The sequence below is a fragment of the Oncorhynchus nerka genome, linkage group LG14 (genome assembly GCF_034236695.1).
Source record: "Oncorhynchus nerka isolate Pitt River linkage group LG14, Oner_Uvic_2.0, whole genome shotgun sequence".
NCBI classification, from domain to species: domain Eukaryota; kingdom Metazoa; phylum Chordata; class Actinopteri; order Salmoniformes; family Salmonidae; genus Oncorhynchus; species Oncorhynchus nerka.
In genome coordinates this window covers 74,284,185-74,306,191 of record NC_088409.1, presented here as the reverse complement: position 1 = coordinate 74,306,191, position 22,007 = coordinate 74,284,185, and the positions used below count along the sequence as shown (strand labels likewise).

At 44.9% G+C, this 22,007-nt stretch overlaps 1 protein-coding gene across 4 annotated transcripts in view; it reads right to left on the bottom strand.

The window, feature by feature from the left end:
• The window catches only part of atm (ATM serine/threonine kinase), a 42,993-nt gene extending 21,116 nt beyond the window's left edge, over positions 1-21,877 (bottom strand). For all 4 annotated transcript variants that reach the window (XM_029681187.2, XM_029681189.2, XM_029681188.2 and 1 more), the window contains exons 1-28: positions 21,789-21,877; positions 21,317-21,446; positions 21,107-21,228; positions 20,126-20,271; positions 13,525-13,689; positions 12,896-13,061; positions 12,256-12,494; positions 11,870-12,039; positions 11,521-11,696; positions 11,010-11,381; positions 10,668-10,865; positions 8,819-8,920; positions 8,486-8,711; positions 8,272-8,403; positions 8,057-8,182; positions 7,860-7,949; positions 7,524-7,719; positions 7,078-7,271; positions 6,849-6,931; positions 6,572-6,727; positions 6,398-6,473; positions 6,146-6,276; positions 5,902-6,019; positions 5,644-5,814; positions 4,744-4,907; positions 4,119-4,362; positions 304-422; positions 89-215 (exon numbers count right to left, since the gene is read on the bottom strand). In XM_029681187.2, the coding sequence (XP_029537047.1) occupies positions 89-215; positions 304-422; positions 4,119-4,362; positions 4,744-4,907; positions 5,644-5,814; positions 5,902-6,019; positions 6,146-6,276; positions 6,398-6,473; positions 6,572-6,727; positions 6,849-6,931; positions 7,078-7,271; positions 7,524-7,719; positions 7,860-7,949; positions 8,057-8,182; positions 8,272-8,403; positions 8,486-8,711; positions 8,819-8,920; positions 10,668-10,865; positions 11,010-11,381; positions 11,521-11,696; positions 11,870-12,039; positions 12,256-12,494; positions 12,896-13,061; positions 13,525-13,689; positions 20,126-20,271; positions 21,107-21,228; positions 21,317-21,388 (4,281 nt within the window). In that variant the 5' untranslated portion in view covers positions 21,389-21,446; positions 21,789-21,877. The remainder of the gene's footprint in view (positions 1-88; positions 216-303; positions 423-4,118; positions 4,363-4,743; positions 4,908-5,643; positions 5,815-5,901; positions 6,020-6,145; positions 6,277-6,397; positions 6,474-6,571; positions 6,728-6,848; positions 6,932-7,077; positions 7,272-7,523; positions 7,720-7,859; positions 7,950-8,056; positions 8,183-8,271; positions 8,404-8,485; positions 8,712-8,818; positions 8,921-10,667; positions 10,866-11,009; positions 11,382-11,520; positions 11,697-11,869; positions 12,040-12,255; positions 12,495-12,895; positions 13,062-13,524; positions 13,690-20,125; positions 20,272-21,106; positions 21,229-21,316; positions 21,447-21,788) is intronic.
• Positions 21,878-22,007: the final 130 nt, after the last annotated feature.

The window sequence follows — 22,007 nt, the reverse complement described above, 5'->3', positions numbered from 1 at the left end:
CAACTTTGTAAAGCCCTATTCTGTTCCATTGTGTAACAACATTTTACAGCCATTGCAATACAATGATGAGAGCAGGAGAGGATTTTACCGGAGTCTTGGATAAAATGGCCACCAGGGACTTGAGATTGGCACTGTGACACGAGCTGAGATAGTCCAGTGTGGCTTTTATGACATAGGAGCTGAAATAGGGTGGGTTTGGGGCTGGGTCCAGTTCCCTACAGAGAACATATTAACATCACAGTCAATGAAAAGGTTCTGAATGCAAGTAAGGGTGGTTGTGGAGTGATGTGTAGTGAACATTACCCTATGAACCTTCTCAGGTCCCCTCTGCCCCCCTCCTCAGTAGCAGCCCCTTCATACAGGGTCATCAACAGCTCCACCACAATGTCTGACAGGTTACTGTGAATCAGGCTGTCGATTTGCTGTGGAAAGTCCAACAGTGATACAGTAAGTTAGGTCTGTGAGAGAGACAGACATTAAAGATGGCTTTTACAGCTTCTAATGCAGGTTCACTTGACTGCTGCGGATTGTAGCTAGCTCAACCTGAAATGGTTGTATGGTGGGAAAATGAGAAACTCTTATGAACATACGCTGTATAAGCCTTAAACCTGTACATTCCCACTGTCATGTTTCTGTCATGTAAGAAGAAGCTAGTGTTCTTCCACTCTTGTGTATCTTAGTCACGCGGCCAAAGACAAAGGGCCGTCTGAGAGTGACCACAATTTTTGGTCCATCCTGTTCTTTTTGTATCTTTCAAGAGCACAGCTGTGTGGAGATATGGAGAGACCAGAGGCTAGCTTGAGCAGCAGCAGCTAGATAGCTTACAAACAAGTGACAATGCCAGTTTTGTTACTATGTTCCCATTAGGCTCTTACACATTCGCTAAACTGCCACGTAGACAAAAGGTTATAAAAGCTGAGACCCAAATCTTGCTAGTTGGGCTGTTAACTCTGCACCATTGAGTGAATTGTGAACCGCTCCAGAATAATAAAGTAGTTATTTGAAGAATCTACAGTCTCTCTCTTCCTTTCTGGTTAGAATCTCCACGACAATTCTTGGCGACGAGGATGGATTGGCCAACTCCGTTTGCTGATCGGACACCAATGTTAACAGCGCACAGGGGCTGCATTAGATGTAGTTCAGAGAGCCCACACTTCGCCTGAGTGGAGCAGAAGGGACCCGCCACAGACCTGTCAGGGAGCGTCAGTGGACAGATATGCCATCCCGAACAATCAAATTAAGGGTGAGACTGACTTTCTTTAAAAGGACAACAAAAGTACACATTAAAATATATATATTGTCTTAGTGACAGAAGACTACTGTGTGTAGAGGAGAATTTGGTGTTTGAAGAAGACCTTGTCTTAGTGACAAGGAGGGCTCTACTGTGCGTGAAGAAAACCTGTTTTATAACAGAGGTATTCCCGTGTAAATGCGCATTATTTGGCAAAGTACTAAATTAATATTAATTGAGATGCCAATCGTCAGATGTAAATGCATGATGAAAGTGTTCCAGGACAGGGTCCTGAAGTACTATAGATACCAGGACAGGGTCCTGAAGTACTATAGATACCAGGACAGGGTCCTGAAGTACTATAGATACCAGCACAGGGTCCTGAAGAACTATAGATACCAGGACAGGGTCCTGAAGTACTATAGATACCAGGACAGGGTCCTGAAGAACTATAGATACCAGGACAGGGTCCTGAAGTACTATAGATACCAGCACAGGGTCCTGAAGTACTATAGATACCAGGACAGGGTCCTGATGAAAGTGTTCCAGGACAGGGTCCTGATGAAAGTGTTCCAGGACAGGGTCCTGAAGTACTATAGATACCAGGACAGGGTCCTGATGAAAGTGTTCCAGGACAGGGTCCCGAAGTACTATAGATACCAGGACAGGTTCCCAAAGTACTATAGATACCAGGACAGGGTCCCAGAGTACTATAGATACCAGGACAGGGTCCCGAAGTACTATAGATACCAGGACAGGGTCCCGAAGTACTATAGATACCAGGACAGGGTCCCGAAGTACTATAGATACCAGGACAGGGTCCCAAAGTACTATAGATACCAGGACAGGGTCCCAAAGTACTATAGATACCAGGACAGGGTCCCGAAGTACTATAGATACCAGCACCGGGTCCCGAAGTACTATAGATACCAGCACCGGGTCCCGAAGTACTATAGATACCAGCACCGGGTCCCGAAGTACTATAGATACCAGCACCGGGTCCCGAAGTACTATAGATACCAGCACCGGGTCCCGAAGTACTATAGATACCAGCACCTGGTCCCGAAGTACTATAGATACCAGGACAGGGTCCCGAAGTACTATATATACCAAGACAGGGTCCCGAAGTACTATATATACCAAGACAGGGTCCTGAAGTACTATAGATACCAGGAAAGGGTCCTGAAGTACTATAGATACCAGGACAGGGTCCTGAAGTACTATATATTCCAGGACAGGGTCCTGAAGTACTATAGATACCAGGACAGGGTCCTGATGAAAGTGTTCCAGGACAGGGTCCTGAAGTACTATAGATACCAGGACAGGGTCCTGATGAAAGTGTTCCAGGACAGGGTCCTGAAGAACTATAGATACCAGGACAGGGTCCTGAAGAACTATAGATACCAGGACAGGGTCCTGAAGAACTATAGATACCAGGACAGGGTCCTGAAGAACTATAGATACCAGGACAGGGTCCTGATGAAAGTGTTCCAGGACAGGGTCCTGAAGTACTATAGATACCAGGACAGGGTCCTGATGAAAGTGTTCCAGGACAGGGTCCTGAAGTACTATAGATACCAGGACAGGGTCCTGATGAAAGTGTTCCAGGACAGGGTCCTGAAGAACTATAGATACCAGGACAGGGTCCTGAAGAACTATAGATACCAGGACAGGGTCCTGAAGAACTATAGATACCAGGACAGGGTCCTGAAGAACTATAGATACCAGGACAGGGTCCTGAAGAACTATAGATACCAGGACAGGGTCCTGAAGAACTATAGATACCAGGACAGGGTCCTGAAGAACTATAGATACCAGGACAGGGTCCTGAAGAACTATAGATACCAGGACAGGGTCCTGAAGTGTGCATAGGAGGAACTACCATGTGGGTACAAAATAAAAAATGACAGAGTAATTCAAAAATATTTGGATGAGAAGAAATGACTCCTTTTTAATTATAAGAAAGGAAGACGTTCCTAACCAAATACTATTTGTTTTTGTTTCCTGAGTGTGTGTGTATTGACGAGAGATTCATATTATGGACGGACGATGAACCCTATCAGGCCCAACTGGCTGCACTGTGTGATCGCATAAAGGAACATTACCCACCAATGACTGATTGGTCAGCCATCCAGTTGCACACAGAATGTATACATTTATATTTTTTATTCAACATTTCTTAAACTAAGCAAGTCAGTGAAGAACATATTCTTATTTACAATGACGGCCTAGATACAGTGGGTTAACTACCTTGTTCAGGGGCAGAACGGCAGATTTTTTTACTTGTCAGCTCGGGGATTTGATCTAGCAACCTTTCGGTTACTGGCCCAATGCTCTAACCACGCTACCTGCTGCCCCAGAAAGCCAAAGAGTCACTGGAGGACTACATTGGAAAACCGTGACAGATTAGGTGGACGAAGCAGGAGGTTGACGCTGAACCCTGGCCGTGTGGACAGTGTCAACGTGATGATTGTCCTCTTTGTACAGACGAGGTGTACTCCTGTGTAACTTTTCAAATGACTTGTAACTGTTTAAATGATTCCCATAAGAATGTTTTGTACCATGTGAAGGTAAAAAAACTGGCTCAACAGAAGCCCTTTACAAAGACAATGTAGTAGTGTAAGAAAGCCCTGTCCTACAATGTTTTATATTTTGCTTGGTTGAAGTTTTGAAGAATGTAGTCTTTTTCTTCCTTTCTGATTAAAATTTCCACGACAGTTAGCAAACCTGGCACCAGGGTTGGAGTCAATTCCATTTCAATTCAGCCACTTCAGGGGATGAAGTGAAAAGGAATGGAACCCAATCCTGGTTTATACATGATAACATCCTACAGAGTTTTAAGCACATTCAGCTGCAGGCACAGAGACTCCAAGCGTCTCTTCCTCACCGGTTTGCCCAGGCAGTTGCTGTCCTTGAGTAGGTCATAGACCTTGTGGGCCTTCTCTCTCTGCCGGGCCACTTGGGCATCCTGGCCCGACATGGCAAAGTAGGGCAGGATGTTAACCATGATCTTAGGGAAGCAGTTGGCCAGCAGCTTCTTCCAGTCCTTACCCAGGAGGGTGCTGATGGACTTCACCTGCTTAAAGTCATCCAGGAAGACCAGGTGTGGGATAAGGACCTGATAGGAGGAGCTGGGATAAAACAAAGAAACAACAAATAAATCGATAGATGCATCATTCCTTCTTTCCTTCCTTCCTTAAGGTGATCTGACATGATTGAATAGGTGAAAGCAATATGGTAGAAACTCTACTTTCACCTCAATTCTGTCAGATCAGTAAATTCACAAAAAGTCATTTTATGGACATAAAACGTATGGGATGCGCCGAATTTGAATAGTAACTGAATGAAATAAAGGTGAAATAAAAAATAAAATAAATATAGCAGGTGCAGAACTTACCGTGAAATGCTTACTTACAAGCCCTTAACCAACAATACAGTGTGAAGAAAATGTTTACTAAATAAACTAAAGTAAAAAATGTCATGTAGAACATAAACTAAGCATGTGCACCTACCTGTAGAAGTCCTTGAGAGTGGCGTGGTTGAGCAGAGTGTAAGGGAAGGACTCCAGAGTGTAGCCATGCTGGCCCAGCCACTCTGCCACCAGGTAATCCAGGTGAGAGCTGACAAACGCCTCCACACTCCTGTAGCCCAGAGCTCTGGACACACTGCCCAGGACCTAGAGGGGGTGAGAGACAAACCAGGTTAACAATATCATAGCATATTGATACAGTAGTCAGAGAGATACTGTATGTAGTGATGGTGGAAAGCAGTTGTGTAAAGTACTTAAGTAAAAATACTTGAAAGTACTACATAAGTCGTTTTGGGGTATCTGTACTTGACAACTTTTACTTTATTACATTCCTAAAGAAAAGTATGTACTTTTTACTCCATACATTTTCCCTGACACCCACAAGTACTCAATACATTTTGAATGCTTAGCAGGACAGGAAAATGGTCAAATTCACACACTTATCAAGAGAACATCCCTGGTCCTCCCTACTGCCTCTGATCTGGCGGACTCACTAAACACATGCTTAGTTTGTAAATGATGTCAGTGTTGGAGCGTGCCCCTGGATATCCGTCAATAAATAAACACATGAAAATGATGCCATCTGAATGGCTTAATATAAGGAATTTGAAATGATTTCGACTTTTACTTTTGATATTTAAGTATATTTTAGCAATTATATTTACTCAAGTAATATTTTACTGGGTGCCTTTCACTTGAATCATTTTCTATTAAGGTATGTTTACTTTTACTCAAGTATGACAATTGGGTTCTTTTCCACCCCTGGTGGAAAGGGAAAGTTACCCACATTCACTATAAAGTGCTTTCAGTTTAAGAAACATGAATACAAAACATAATAATTGATGAGACCGTAAATATGTGTAGCCAAATGATTTGCCCTTACCTTTTTGATGAGTGGCTCCTCTATGTTGTTCTCCTTGTAGGACTGGAAGAGGGCAAAGAGGGACTGTTTCTCACAGACGGGGCTGCAGCACAGTACCACCGACAGACTCTTCAGCAGCGTGGCCTTGCGGTTAAAGGTCTCGTCACTCAGGTCTTCAGGAGAGCTGTTCTTCTGTTACACACCAGGGAGAGCAGAGGGATAAGTGAGACGGACTGGCCATAACTTCTGTCAGAGTAACATGTGAAAGACAGGTTTTACCTGGAGCCTCATCCCTTCTTGGGCTTTCAGGTAGACGTTCTCAAAGGCTGTCTGCTGGCATTTCAGAGGAAGCATCTTTCTCTTCTCCAAGCTGTCCGGTGTCATCTCCAAAAACAGCCTATGGATGGAAGAGAGCATGCATGGTAGACATGTCAAACATGTAAATATTTACTTTTTAACTTGAGACATTAGCCTCTGTGATGGAATTAAGGCTGGTGGGAGTGTTCTGTCTGTAAAAACCAACCTTTCCACTGTCATGGCTGCAAGCATTCGTACATGATGGTGAGAGTCAGACAGGTGGGACGGGAGGATGACGGACACTGGAAGCTCCTCCTCCCTCAGGGTAAGGACCGCCCACTTACAGCAAGGGTCAGCCTGACATAGGGGCAGAGACAGGGAAGTAAATCTTTGATGTTATTACGCTCTATCTACCTAAAGACAGGGTGGTTATCATGGGCAGTTACTATGCTGTGATTTTAAAACATTGTGAGCTCACCTCCAGTAGAGCCAGTAGACAGTGAATTAATGCCACCTTTACAATTGCTGTGCATTTCCCCGTTCTGCCCAAAATGCTAGAAGAGACCATTAAAAAGTTGGAAGTTCAATTCTAGAACAAAGAACCAGAATTATTGTGAAGTCAAAATACAAAAAGGGAGACTTTGGTGCTGACCAGAATCCAGAGACCACTTGGATCAGAGCTCCCTGGACGTGTCTCATGTCATTGTGCTGGTCCTGGGTACGGCCCAGACTACGGATAGACGGTAGCAGACCCAGCAGCACTGCAGCACAGACCTCCTGGTCCTGGCGGTACAATGAGCAAAGATCCCTGCAAGCACAAAAAAAGTCCTAACGTCTCCAGCACCTACTGTATAGCATAGTATACTTGACACCTACTGTATAGCATAGTATACTTGACATATGAATCTAGAAACAGAGGCCTTTCTTACGCCAGAGGTCTGAGGAGTGAGTCAAACTCTTCAGCTGCCAGCGATGTGTCCTCAGCAGGTAGTTTCTTCAGAAGGACCAGGTACTGAGGGGGGACAGGAAAATAATGAACTATTAGTATTCCATGTTAGAGATACAAGATCATCATCAGTCGTCATTTCCAACATGATTGGTAGGGAACAACGATTAGCTGTGCAACATTGACCCCACTACACAGTCCTGGTCACTCACCATGTTGAGGTGTAGTGGCTTGGTGCAGTCTATCTGCTCCAGCAGCAGTAGTAACCTGCGGCGAACCTCCACTGGTTTGAAAGAGAGCCCGTGGATAAACTCAGCCGATACACACAGGGACAGGAACTCTAGACTGGCCAAGATGGCTAAATCCTGCTGGGCCAAATGCTCCTCAGCCAGTAGGCTTTTAGCATCTAGGAGAAGATACGAGTATTTAAATGACCATCTGGTCACTGGTTGATTCCTAGAAATGCATGGAGGACAATGCCTGGTCTGATTATCATCTGCCAAGCCCCTACCTCTGGAAATATATCGTTGATCTGAAAGAATCAGATGGGGTGTACACAATGTCAATAGCTCCACCTCAACCTATATTATCCTGGCATAGTGGCTGACGCTGAGGGGTTAATTTTACATGTGGTATACGAGGGATATCATCCACTTGCCAAAACCACACTGGGTGTCATTGGGGTCCACATTCTGTCTGTGAGTCCCCTTAGATGTGCTGGTCTGTGGTCCGTCTCCATCATCAAACAGGTCAATATCCTCCTGCTGGTCAGCCTGTGTCCTCGTCATGTCCCAGTCCTCATCTGTGATCTCCTCCTCAATCCCCACACTACCTCTCCTACAGGAGCTGTTCAGCTGTGAGTTAGAAACAGAGACACCGGGTGAGCTTACATAATTCAGATCATTATAGAGTGGTTAAACAGGTCCAAATGATGGTTATTCAAATGGTCAAAATGATGGTTCATGGGACAGAAAGCAAACTCTCCATGACTCACCAACAGTTTGCATATTTCTGCCAGTTCAGTCAAAAGTCTCGCAGGGAAAATCTTCATGAACAAGTTGCAAGAGACAGAGCTCATACTGTCCTGTGGGAGAGGATATGTGGAAGTCAATGAAAGTACAGATAGAGAGCCAGGTTTTAAACACAGATGTTGATGGTGGTGATAACGACGAGGAAGAATGCTTGTCTTACCTTAACCCCTCTGTTGACACACTGTGTGCACAGCCGCATGACAGACCTGAGTGTGGTCATTGTCCCATCCTCTGCCATCTTCACCTTCACATTAGATATGTACTCACTAAAATCCTGGACCAGTGCCTTCGAAAAGCCAACAGAATATACAATGAATTACATATATGTGGATTTCAGCAGGCATTAAAGAAATGTTATCAACCCGTTCAGACTACCTTGGCCTTTAGGAAGAGTTGGGAATGGCAGGCTTCTTCCTCAGTCAGGAGACCAGTAGAGACATATCCTGCTAAAACGCCAGTAAGGAGACTTGAACAACGAACCAGGCATTCTGGTGGTGTGGTCTGAGACTGAGGAGAAAACACACACAGTACTTAGTTTGAACATACACCAACTCACACAACCATGGTTCTAACATAGGCATTCACTCACATCTGGGGAGTAGCAGTTGAGTAGGTGGTCAGCCACAGACAAGAGGCCCTGCTCCAGCTTGTGTTTAAGGCTGGGGACAACAGTGAGCTGGGTGCCGGCTGAGGACACCATCACTTTCGCCATGGGGTTAGAGGGCATCTCGTCAAAGCTGAACTGCAGGTACATGCTCTCAATCTCACTCAGGGAACCTTTAACTTCCACTTGTGCTTGCTCTTGCATCACAGCACTTTAGGCAGAAGGAAAGATTGAAGGGGGCATGAAATCTATGGAGTTATGTTGACACTGATGACAATATGGTTGAATTTATCGGTTTTAGATAAATATTTCCCTCACCTCTCAAGTCCCTTTGCTCCAAGGAGAAACATAATGCCAGCTCGGGTGTCTTTGAGGGTCAAAGGCACAAGGATTCTGGGGATGAGGTTATGAGGAAAATCCCTGTGAAAAGAGGAATAAGACAAACTCTTATTAGGAATGTGTTAAAACAATTACAGATGTAAAACATTGTACCAAGACAAAATAATCCCACTAGTAAATAACAGCTGGTGCATGATATCTAAGGAAGTCTCAAAGTTTTGCTCGCCTGAGGAAGAGTATGTCATGATAAGCTGTAGACCACACTACCTACCGAGAGAGTTTTCATCTGTATTCTTTGTAGCAGTTTACGTACCACCACAGTCAGAGACTGGCACTAAGACGGCATTGAATGAGCTGTATTCCGCCATAAGCAAACAAGAAAACGCTCACCCAGAGGCGACGCTCCTAGTAGCCTGGGACTTTAACGCAGGGAAAATTAAATCCGTTTTACCAAATTTCTATCAGCATGTACAGTGGGGAGAACAAGTATTTGATACACTGCCGATTTTGCAGGTTTTCCTACTTACAAAGCATGTAGAGGTCTGTAATTTTTTATCATAGGTACACTTCAACTGTGAGAGACAGAATCTAAAAAAATCCAGAAAATCACATTGTATGATTTTTAAGTAATTAATTTGCATTTTATTGCATGACATAAGTATTTGATACATCAGAAAAGCAGAACTTAATATTTGGTACAGCAACCTTTGTTTGCAATTACAGAGCTCATACGTTTCCTGTAGTTCTTGACCAGGTTTGCACACACTGCAGCAGGGATTTTGGCCCACTCCTCCATACAGACCTTCTCCAGATCCTTCAGGTTTCGGGGCAGTCGCTGGGCAATACGGACTTTCAGCTCCCTCCAAATATTTTATATTGGGTTCAGGTCTGGAGACTGGCTAGGCCACTCCAGGACCTTGAGATGCTTCTTACGGAGCCACTCCTTAGTTGCCCTGGCTGTGTGTTTTGGGTCATTGTCATGCTGGAAGACCCAGCCACGACCCATCTTCAATGCTCTTAGTGAGGGAAGGAGGTTGTTGGCCAAGATCTCAGATCTCAAATCAAAGATTTGGCATGGGTCCTCAGATCCTCAAAAGGTTCTACAGCTGCAGCATCGAGAGCATCCTGACTGGTTGCATCACTGCCTGGTAAGGCAACTGCTCGGCCCCCGACCGCAAGGCACTACAGAGGATAGTGTGTACGGCCCAGTACATCACTGGGGCTAAGCTTCCTGCCATCCAGGACCTCTATACCAGGCGGTGTCAGAGGAAGGCCCTAAAAATTGTCAAAGACTCCAGCCACCCTAGTCATAGACTGTTCTCTATCCAACCACACGGCAAGCGGTACCGGAGTGCCAAGTCTAGGTCCAAGAGGCTTTTAAACAGCTTCTACACCCATGCCATAAGAACATTTAGTCAAATGGCTACCCAGACTATTTGCATTGCCACCCCCCCTTTACACCACTGCTAGTCTCTGTTGTCATCTATGAATAGTCACTTTAATAACTCTACCTACATGTATATAGTACCTCAACTAACCGGTGCCCCCGCACATTGACTCTGTATGGGTACCCCCCTGTATATAGTCTTGCTATTGTTATTTTACTGCTGCTCTTTAATTACTTGTTACTTTTATCTCTTATTCTTAGCTGTATTTTTTTTTAAACTGCATTGTTGGTTAGAGGCTCGTAAGTAAGCATTTCACTCAGGTCTACAGCAGTTGTATTTGACACGTGTGACTAATAAAATTTGATTTGATTTAGACAACACTAGCAGAGAGGTTAAGCGTGAATAAAAATGTGATATGAGCCCAGTGATAAACTGCCCACCTGCAGATGATGGGGTGTGGTCTTGAGCTCTCCTCTGCTTCTTCACTCTGTTCATTCATCAGCAGCCAGCTCATGATGTTCTCCTTGAGGCTGGGTGGCCCGACCCCCTCCACGGCCCCTGCATGGTCCCACCCAGTGCCCAGGCTCTTAAGAACAGGACACTTGAGGAGGGCCTGGGCCAAACACAGAGCAGCAGCACTGCAGACATAGAGACAGAGGATGAAATCATCCTTCAGAGATAAAAACATAAAGCACTATAGTTTGCAAAGAGTAAATTAGTAAATCAAATGTTGAGGAAGTGACTTTATACGACAAAATCATTCATCAAAGCCAAGGACTCACTCAGAGGGCTTGCAGGCCGAGCCAGAGAAGAGCTTCCAAAGCTCTCTGTCAATGGGAATGAAGGCTCCCTGGAGGATGGTGGACAGCAGGGCCAGACTGAGGGCCTCAGTCTGGGGGGAGCTGACCCCCCGTAGAGCCAGGGCCCAGACACGGCCCCACAGCCTGCCCAGTTCAGCCCTGTAGGATTGGGCCCTCTCTGTGAGTGTGGCCTGGCAGCGAGCCACCTCCCTCAGGCAGCGCAGCACGTAGGGCCCCCTGTCACCCCGCCGCTGCTCCCCCAGCAGCTGGCAAAGGACGGATAGCAGAGGAACCAGCTCCTGGCCAGGCACCATGGAGGGGTACTTAGAGGTCAACACTGATGTGATCTGTAACCTAGATAGGAACATTGTATTGTTGAGTTGGGGAACACAGAGGATATGGAGGAGCTGTGAAGAGTTTGATTGTACTAAATATAAGGATATTTGGCAAGTTAATGAGCACTGAACCTTGGTGTGATATTGTCTTTTCTCACCATGGTATGACGTCAAAGTCACTATGGTGTGGCTGCAGGTGGTCTCGGAGAACCTCCCAGCCCAAGTCAATGCGTCTACGCTTGCTGGGCGTGCCGTGTGGACTGCCTCTCTGGGTGGCTCTGAGGTGGGCCTGAGTCACCTCCAGCATCTGGAAGTTACAATCCTCGCTAAAGAGCTGAGAAACAGTCAAACACCCAAAACATGAAGATGAGACCAACAATACTAAAATCATCCATTTTCATTCTTAAAAACAGGAGAACTATGTCAGATGATGTCAGCACAGCTCAGGTTTTAGTCTTGAACTAAATGAAGTCAAGATGGAAAAATGAAGGATCTTAGCTTTATCACCTGATGGCAGATTTCTGCAGTCAGCTCCATAAGGTTCTCCTTCACAGCGATGTGGCGCGACCCTGTGGCATATTTCCCCCGGCTCCCAATCTGGCTGATCTCACTCACCAGGGCATCATACAGGTTATAGAGTAGACTCTGCCATTTGACCCAGTCCTCAGCGTAGGCTCCTGGAATAGTGAGGGGTGGAATGGTCAAGAAAAGTTGTCAGATGGGCTGTATCAATCATAATCTATAATATAATTATTCTTCAAGGGTTTCCGTGATGAAAACACTTCACACTTGTCTGTTGTTCCATCATTTTTCATCGTTCAACATCGAAACAGATTCATAAAGACAATGGTGTTTTTTCAGTTTTCAGTCTGTCCACAAAATTCCAGCCATACCTGTGTCTTGTGTCTTTGATCCTTTGGGATGATGTACACAGAGCTGCAGGTTGAAGAACTCTACCATCTCCTCTTTGAGAGTGGTGCTGGGCCTCATCTGTGTCCACACATAGAGCACAGAGGGCAGGAGCTCCTCACCCAGCCGACACACCCTCATACGGCAGTTCATGGCAGCAGACCTCAGGAAGACGTTCAGAGCAGAGACCAAGTGCTCCACCACTGCCAAGTGTCTCTCCTGCCTGGAGAGAACATATCACATGCAGTGTAATGGATGAAGTCTCTTGACGGTAGGTCTCACTGTAGACCAGAGGAGGCTGGTGGGAGGAGCTATAGGAGGACAGGCTCATTGTAATGGCTGGAATGGAATCAATGGAACAGTATCAAACATATAATGGAAACCACATGTTTGACGCCGTTCCATTTATTCAATTCCAGCCATTACAATGAGCCCGTCCTCCTATAGCTCCTCACACCAGCCCCCACTGCTGTAGACTCAATTTCTAAGAGTTCAGTTTAGTAGGTTTACACATTAGACAACTTACACCTACAGTCTCTGAGGCGCATTACTGGAAAATGACTGTGGCAAGTAGCAAATCCCTTGCATGATACAGGTCACCTCTCGCAGTTATTGTCATCGTACCTGGCATTGAGCAGTGCTCTGGAGAAGAAGCTGAAGAGTGTATGGCTGAAGCCCTCAGTCTGCAGACAGCAGCCCTGGACTACAGTGTGGATGATCCTGCTCACAAGCACACGATTTATGGCCTTGGAGGAACCAGTGAAAAGGCCACAATACAGATCCAGCAAATCTAGATGAATATTAGAGAATTAATTGTTTAGAAACTCACAAGAAAGAAATCCAAATCTGGACAATACATTGCATTGCGGACCCATGACCTCAATCAAGCATTTACATTGTGTTTGTTTGTTCTATTACTAGCTGCAATTACTCTAAAACATCACCAATTACTTCCCCCTAACATTCATAGATTACATTCAACAGGGGTGGCAGGTAGCATAGTGGTTAGTGTTGGGCCAGTAACCGAAAGGTTAGCTTCATCACCTGATGGCAGATTTCTGCAGTTAGCTCAAGGTAAAAAATCTGACAAGGTAAAAATATGTAATTTTGCCCCTGAACAAGGCAGTTACCCACTGTTCCCTGGTCGGCCGTCATTGTAAATAAGAATTTGACCTTAACTGACTTGCCTAGTTACATTAAAAAACAATTAAAGTCTCTGCTGTATTGAGAGAGGAACAATAAAAACCACTGACTGTGCCACTGCTGCTGGGTGATGTCACACCAGTACTTGCGGACAGACAGGATGTTCTTGAGCAGGATGCTGCTGTAGTCCTCCCCATAGGCCAAGCAGCTGAATGAGCTCCGCAGCACCTCCATCACATGATTCAGGAGCTCGCCACAATTCAGCCGAGGCCCTCCTGTAAGGAGAGAAGTGGAGGGTTAAAGTACCCAGAGGGACTACAATAAAGTCAGTACGTCCAAAAATGGAACTACTTTTCATCAGAGCCCTACAGGCCCTGGTCAAAAGTAGTGCACTATATAAGGAATAGTGAGCCATTTCAGACACATATTGGTGATTCCCCTTGCCACTTTATTGTTAAGCCAATTGGTTTTAGTTTTGTCTTGCCTTCACCTACTCAACATGGCATCTTATTGGCTGGTTTGTGTGACTTGCTTGAGGGAGGATGTTTAAGTTAGAATCGTCCCAGTGAACAAGCACCAAACCAGCATTAGGTTGTTGGTTGCAAAGCACATGTCAAAAGTGATTTTTATACTCCCAAGTGATGATTTGAATGTACCATTTATTTGTACATCACACAAGATTAAGCGTTTTTTGTGCATTTTGTTGTAGAGAATTCCAGCTAGCAACTTACTGTGTCTGGTGTGGGGGTTTCGTATATTTTGTAGTTCTTGAGTGCAGATTGAATAGTGCATTGCATGACGTGCAATTTTGTGCTACTTATCAGGTACATTGTTGAAAATATTACATTGTGTATTGTAATCGTTGTATTATTCTGGTAACTACGTTCCCCAGTGAACAAGCACCGTTCTTCTGGGTCGGATCATCCTTCGCTGGATTTCCATCTCAGGTTGCCCTTGGAGAATCACGTAAGACTTTGCTAGTGCAGTTTATGGCGATATTGCGTTTCGCCACAAGAGGGTGCTAGTGCTTCATTTTTTTATTACTAAAGTTGGTGATTTCTCTTATTGAGACTTTCTATATTGATTGGAACTTTCTTTTCACTGATAAACGATAACTTTTGTGTTACTTGTTTATTTGCAATTATGTGTATATCTGGTATAACTAGGCTGGGTTTTTACCAGTGTAAATGTTACATTTTGAGGTGAGTTTTTATTTATTTTAAAATGTTTTGCATTTTTGTTTTAGTGTGTTGATTTCCCATTATTAAGATGGAAGGTGAGGTGTTGGGAGAGGTAGGGGTTTCCTGACATTTAATCTGTCACCATCTGTTGGTGGGGGTTCAGCCAGAATTCTGGTTGCTTCTACACACATGCCTAAACAGGAGAGTTTTGGAGGTTTCGATGATAGTTTCAACAGGGAAACGAACAAGGATGTGAATGAAAGAGGTTTGCCAAATACAGGGAGCTATGAAATCTCCATGGATTTCATAGCAGATTGGTCATTCCATTGGGGAAAACATTTCCTCCTGTTTGGAATCAAAGACAATTGTTGGACATGTTGGGGACAATGTTATGGGGAATGCATGTAGCTCTAGGGTTATGGATGTGTTGGGCCTTAAACCTGGTATTGAAGTCTATCAAGGAGCCGGTGTACTTTAGGGGGGATGGCTCTGAAAAGTGCACAGTGCATGAGTGGCAGGATATGGTCCTGGTTTACATGCGTAAGAGGGGCGTATCTGTGGTGGACCAAGCAGATGAGGTTATGCGTAGGCTTATGAGAAGGGCCCGCAATGTTGTTAAAGTGGGCATACGCAGCAATCTCTCTGTTGATTAATATAAAAGGCCCAAGTCCCATCAAGTCCCAGCCTTTACTGAAACAACATTTTAGTGACACTTCTATTTCAAGCATGCCCTTCGCTGACTTTTATGCCACATTACCACTGACTGATGAACCATTCGACTATTGGCTCAGACTAAACAGGGCTATGGAGGTTGCTGAAGATTGTCTAAAAAGACACAAGAAATGTGTTGAAGACCCATCTTGTGAGCTCACAGTCATGTTCCTCAGACATTGCCCTAACGCTGAACTGTCGCTTATCTTTAAGTGCAAGCCATTACAGCAGTGGACTGCTGCAGATGTTCATGAGAGGTTGGATGAATACATGAATACAGAAGGGAGTGGAGGTACTCTCACTTATCTAAGGTGACCCCAGCCATCGTAACAATGAAGCAGGAAGTTGGTGCTGTCAGGCCGCTCACCATGCCTGTTGTGGGGCTCCACATGGAATCACTGAATGCGGTGCCTTCCCCAGACCAGGCTACTCAGGGCTCAGTGCCCAGGGCTCTGAGCCGATGGAATGTACCCTTGCAATGCTGGAGCGTGTGCTGGAGCAGAGGCCACAACAGTCTCACCGTTAGTTTCAAAAAGGGAATAGGAACAAATTGAGGTCTAATGGGACATGTGAAGTGTGCGGGGATGCTGGACATGATACTTTCACTGCAGGGCCAATCACCTCTGCTTTCTTTATCATGTAGCTTGCCACGCACACTCTCAGTGCCACAAGGCCCTGAGCACAGCTGTTGGAGTCCCTACAGTAATCACGGCTCAGCTCACGGAAAACTAGTAGACTTGCATGTAGAAGGGGAGAGTGTTTGGCCTTTTGTAGTCCCCATCAGTGAGAGATGTTGATTTGGAGTCTGTATATAAGTGTTTGTGATGAAATGGAGACTGAGAAGAGTATCATGATGCAGAACTCAGTGACTTTCCCTGTATGATGATTTATTCTATGCCAAGGTGTTAATAGGGGAAGTAGAAGTGAGAGCTATGCTTGACAGTGGGTCGATGGCTTGTACCTTGAGCTCTAGGGTCTTACCTGAGCTGTTGCGTGCAGGAGTGTTAAACTCCATCATTGAGTACTACTTTCACCAAATCATTATGAGAAGCTTAAGCAAGCGTTGAATAAGATGGAATAACGTGAAATCATAAGGAAGTCCAGATGTGAGTTCGCCTCATGTCCTTGTCTGGAAGAAGTCTGGAGACCTGAGACTCTGTGCTGATTTTCGTCTGATCAATGCACGCACCATCAAAGATGCCCACCCACTTCCTCACCAGGCTGACTCACTGGCTGCTTTAGGTGGAAATGCCTTTTTCTCGACAATGGCTACTACAATGTGGATGTGCATGAGGATGACCGGAGATTCACAGCTTTTACGTCGCCATTTGGATTGTACGAATACAACCGCATGCCACATGGGTTATGTAATAGTCCTGCAACCTTTATGAGGATGATACTAAACATCTTTGAGGATCAGAACTTTTTTGGCCTGCTGTGTTACCCTGATGATGTCTTGGTCTATGCGCCCACTGAAGATCTGGCTATACAACGCCTGGAAATGGTTTTTGAGCGTCACAAGACTCAGAACCTGAAGTTGGCGCCAATACAGAGGTCTGTGAAGTTTCTGGGGCATATCATTAGTGCGGATGGTGTAGCTACAGACCCTGAGAAGGCGAGGACCATTACAGGAGTGACAGAAGCTGTTCTGATGTAAGATGGCACTGACATTGAGGTCATTCATTGGGACAGTGGTGTATTACCAACAGTTCATTGATGGTTGCTCAACCATCACAAAGCCACTCTTTGGATGGACAACTGGATACAAGGCTCCACGCTGGAAAAAGAAGTGACACTCACATGTCAGGAAGTTGACTGCTGCCGACCGGACAGCAGAATGCAGACAGGCCTTATTACAGCTAAAGCAAGCCTTACTGGACCAGATTTTGTTGGTCCTACCCCAACTTCAACAAACACTTTCTACTCTCAGCAACAGCTTAGGCGCTGTGCTGTCCCAGGTACAGGAACAAGAAGCTACAGAGAAACCTATAGCCTTCGCGAGCAAGACCCTCAGTTATGTGCAGTCAAGGTATCCTGCGCACAGGCTCAAGTTCTGTGACAAGTTCCACCACTGGTTACGGAGTCAGCAGTTCGCTGTATTGACGGATAATAATCCCTTGACATACATCCTGACCAAAGCAAAGCTCGATGCTTGTGAACAGAGATGGGTCACCAAGCTGGCACCGTATGAGTTTGACATATGGGTTAGGCCTAGGTTCCTAGGCCGTCATTGAAAATAAGAATTTTTCTTAACTGACTTGCCTAGTAAAATAAAGGTAAAAAAATAAATAAATAAAACATCCCTGGGCCAAAAATGGTTGTTGCAGATGCTTTGAGCAGAGAGCTCTTCATACGCACTCCATAGACTGACAAGGATTCGGTACGAGACCTTACTGGCTGAAGCTAACGCTGTGCGCACAGACAGAGTGCAAGGTGTGTTTCGCTTGGTGCAACCACCCCTTTGACAAAGCCTCTGACACCAACGAGGTGGTTATTAGCTGCCAGGCTACTGTTGACCCCCCCATCTGGTGCATTATCAAGACAAGAAGTTGCTGCGGTTCTTCATTCACACAGGTGCTGGGATGGTGATGTGGGCTCACATGCACTGCTGTTGCCACAGATTCCGCAGGCTGTAATGCCATCAGAGCAGACAAATGTCAATGTCCTGCCATACAATCTACTGATGAGTAAGCAGCGTGATGAGCAGAGTGATCTTTGTGGAGAGGGGGAGAAGACCATCCTGGAGAGACCGTGCCCATGAGTGTTGAGGTTTTGTGTCTTCTCAGAAGTTGGGACAAGTTGACCATGAAGATGCGTGTAATGTATCGTGTTTCGAAGAATGTGGTTACAAAGAGAAATGTATCTGTATGTGGTTACAGCCTCCATGAAAGCGATGGTGTTGAAGGGTGACCATGATGAAGCTGGCCACCAGTGACAACAGAGAACAGTCTACCTGACAAGACAGAAGTTCTTCTGGCATGGCCTGGAGAGGGAGGTAAAATAATATGTTGTGCTGCAGGAGATGCATCGTGAGCAAGACTCCTGATCCGGAAGTCAGAGCTCCTCTGGAGAGCATAATAACAACTGAGCCTCTCAAACTAGTGTGCATCGACTTTTGGTCTGCAGAAAATTCTTCAAACAAGTCCCTGGATGTGTTGTTACTGGCCACTTTACAAAGTTGTCTCATTCCTTATTGTGTCCGAACCAGTCTGCTAAGTCTGTTGCTTATCGGTTGTGGAACAAGTATTTCTGTGTCTACGGGGTGCCTCGCCGTATACACTCGGATCAAGGAGCCAATTTAGAGCGCTTTAATAGCAGAACTCTTGAGGGTTGCAGGTGTGCAGAAGTCTCACACCACGCCGTACCATCCGATGGGGAACGGGTCTTGCGAAAGGATGAATAGGATGTTGGGAAACTTGATCGGGGCCCTGCCAACGAGAGCAAAGCACAGATGGCCTCGGGCGCTGAAGTCCCTTACGTTTGCGTACAAATTGTTCGAGACCACAGGCTTTGTCCCTTTACTGTTAATTTTTGGGAGGACACCAAGACTGCCTGTTGATAGTCTTTGGCTGTTAGAGAACCCAGAAGTTGTCGGCTATGACCACTTTGTTCAGCCCTTGAGGAGATATCTGAAAGAAGTCATGAATACAGTACAGGCATCTGCAGCTAAGCAGTTGAAGAGGCATGTACAACAGAAGAGTCAGAGGAGCACCCGTGGAGATTGGTGATCGAGTGTTGCTGGCTAACAAGGGGGAGCGCGGAAAGCAGAAGCTCGCTGACCTTTGGGAGGATACTGTCTATCTTGTCACTGGATTGAATGCTGACAGTCACACCTTTAATATTCAGAACAGCTCCACTGGACAGGAGAATATGGTATATCGCAACCTGATAATGCCAGTCAACTTTCTTCCTCTTCACCATGCTGCGGTTGATGATGGAACAGATGTCTAGATTAACAGAGTCTGAGGACCGCTTTGTGGTCTCAGCTGCCATGGAACTGCCGTGGTGATGAGGATGCTGAGTAGAGAACAAAAGTGTGGATGACGCAGTTGCCTTCTGAAGGAACAGGTGACCCAAATTTGGAGGGTGATGTGCGATCCTTGGATGCTCAGGACATTCCACCTTTGGATTCTATGGAAGATGTACTGCAGCTGGAAGATCTGCCTTGATCAGAGAGTCTTCAAGAATCTGACCCAGACCGTAACAGTGTAGTGAGTGAGCTAATTGACCAGTCTGCTTACAATATCCGTACTGACCTACCAAACTCGGACCATTCCTTACCTGATCAGTTACGCACTGACTGTGTTGACAGACCCACTATTGCAACAGTACACAACACTGTCACTCTTTATGCAGTTTAAGGTACTCTGGGTCGTATTAGGTAGGAAGATTATTTATACCAGTGTCAAGACTGACTGAGATTATGAATCAGCAGAAAGTTAGCTCTTGAAGGTTAATATGTGAATACAGAGGGTCAATGGTATTGACATCTTTTATTTGTTTTGACATTGTGACCATGATTAGAGGTTACAAGATGGTAATGTGACGAATTTGATAAAGTCTCTTATGGTGGTTTATTTTATTACGTGGTTGTTTTAAAGTAGTTGAGTGTAATTAACATGTAACATATCCATTTTTTGTAAATATTATTGGATCATCACAAAAGATGCAGTGTATCAGAATACATCTCCAAGACCTAGTGCTACAAGTTGGAGTCTGTGTCGATGATTGTACACAACGCAAGAAGAGTACTGTTACATGGACATTAGGCTCTATAGGTCTATGATCTTATCTGGTATATGATTCTCCAAACCCTTACTCTTGTTGGCACAGCGGATGAAGTATTTGACCAGGCTGCTGATCTCCTGCATCTTCTTCTGACGGTTGGCCTGTGTGGTGGCTGACACGTTGGCTTTCCCTGACTGGAGCAGCTCAGTCTCTTTCTGCAGATACTTCTGCAGAAACCTGAAAGAAAAGCAGTGAGAACGCAAACAGTGAGAACTCAAAGCGATGGACTTACTCAAAAAAATAGTAGCCTGGCTACACCTTACACGGAACCCAAACTGGCTGTGCGCGTGCGCCATCATGCGCTATCGTGCATAAATATATTTGTCCCCCTACATCAAACGCGATCACGACACGCAGATTAAAATATCAAAACAAACATTGAACCAATTACATTAATTTGGACAGGTCAAAAAGCATTAAACATTTATGGCAATTTAGCTAGTTAGCTTGCACTTGCTAGCTATTTTGTCCTATTTAGCTAGCTAGCTGTTGCTAGCTAATTTGTCCTGGGATATAAACATTGAGTTGTTATTTTACCTGAAATGCACAAGGTCTTCTACTCCGACAATTAATCCACACATAAACCCGGTCAACCGAATCGTTTCTAGTTATCTCTCCTCCTTCCAGGCTTTTCAATCGTTGAACTTCTATGGTTATTGGCATCTAAACTTTCATAGTATTACCACGATGACCGGCAAAACAGTTTGTCTTTCAATCACCCACGTGGGTATAACCAATGAGGAGATGGCACGTGGGTACCTGCTTCTATAAACCAATGAAGAGATGGGAGAGACAGGACTTGCAGCGCGATCTGCGTCAGAAATAGAACTGATTTCTATTTTAGCCCTTGGCAAAGCAGATGCGCGCGAGCAGTGTGGGTGCAATAATTGAATAACATGGATTTCTACATTGATTTTGCAATGCTCACGTCGCGTGCGTGAGCGGTGTGGTCAGGCTATTAGTCCACTAATAGTGGGAATTGTGTAATACACATTGTAGGAAGCAATAGTACCTGAAGACTGCATTCCAGGTGAGCTGCTTGGAACTTTTAGCAGCTCTGGTTCCAGAAATGTGATCCAGCTCCTTCACTGTGTCAGGAGACCGGATGAGCTGTCTGAAGCGATCAGCCTCTTTCTGGATACAAGAACAGAATGTTCAATGTACAGACGTTGAAATAGGCCTATTGATTCAATGCACTGATTTTATGAGTGAAATAAATTACCTTTCTCTCCGTTGCTTTGTCATTCTCTAAACCTCTGCAGCAGACAAGCAGCTCGTGAAGGACCAAGCTCATGATGCTCTAGGGTCGTGTATCAGGTTCCATCAACAAATTTGGGGGGAGGCATGCATCTCTAAAAACAAATGATAATGACATGTATGAAGCATGATGTTGATGACAAGTTTGACAAATTAAACAGACATGATGCATTGTTCAAACAAGTGTCAACAATTTCATCACTTTGGAAAGAGTGTAGCAAGCCTAGCTTCCTAACAAATCATACTAATTCACAATGAATACTCCAGGTTGATGAAAAATAGCTAGCTAGCTAACTAGCAAGCTAAAGCTGCTGCAGTTAGCTTGCAATAATAGCAAGCATGGTATTGAATTCACACATAACACCAAAATAATCCATTTTAAAAGAGTCACATGTCAAACCCATCACATTTGATATTGATGCTCGGTTATTTCATACCTTAATGTTTATTATCCTCATATAAAGTGAAACTTCCACCAAAGATAGAAGGGATGTTGACGTGCGCACGCTGCAAAACCACGCCCCCCCCTCCACGGTTGAAAAATATATCACAACCGGGTCACAGAGAAATCGCCTATCGTGTCTAGTTTTTCTGGTGGTGGCAAAAGTGAGTCCATTGACTATAATAATAATCAGCAAAACAAACTCCAATGACAA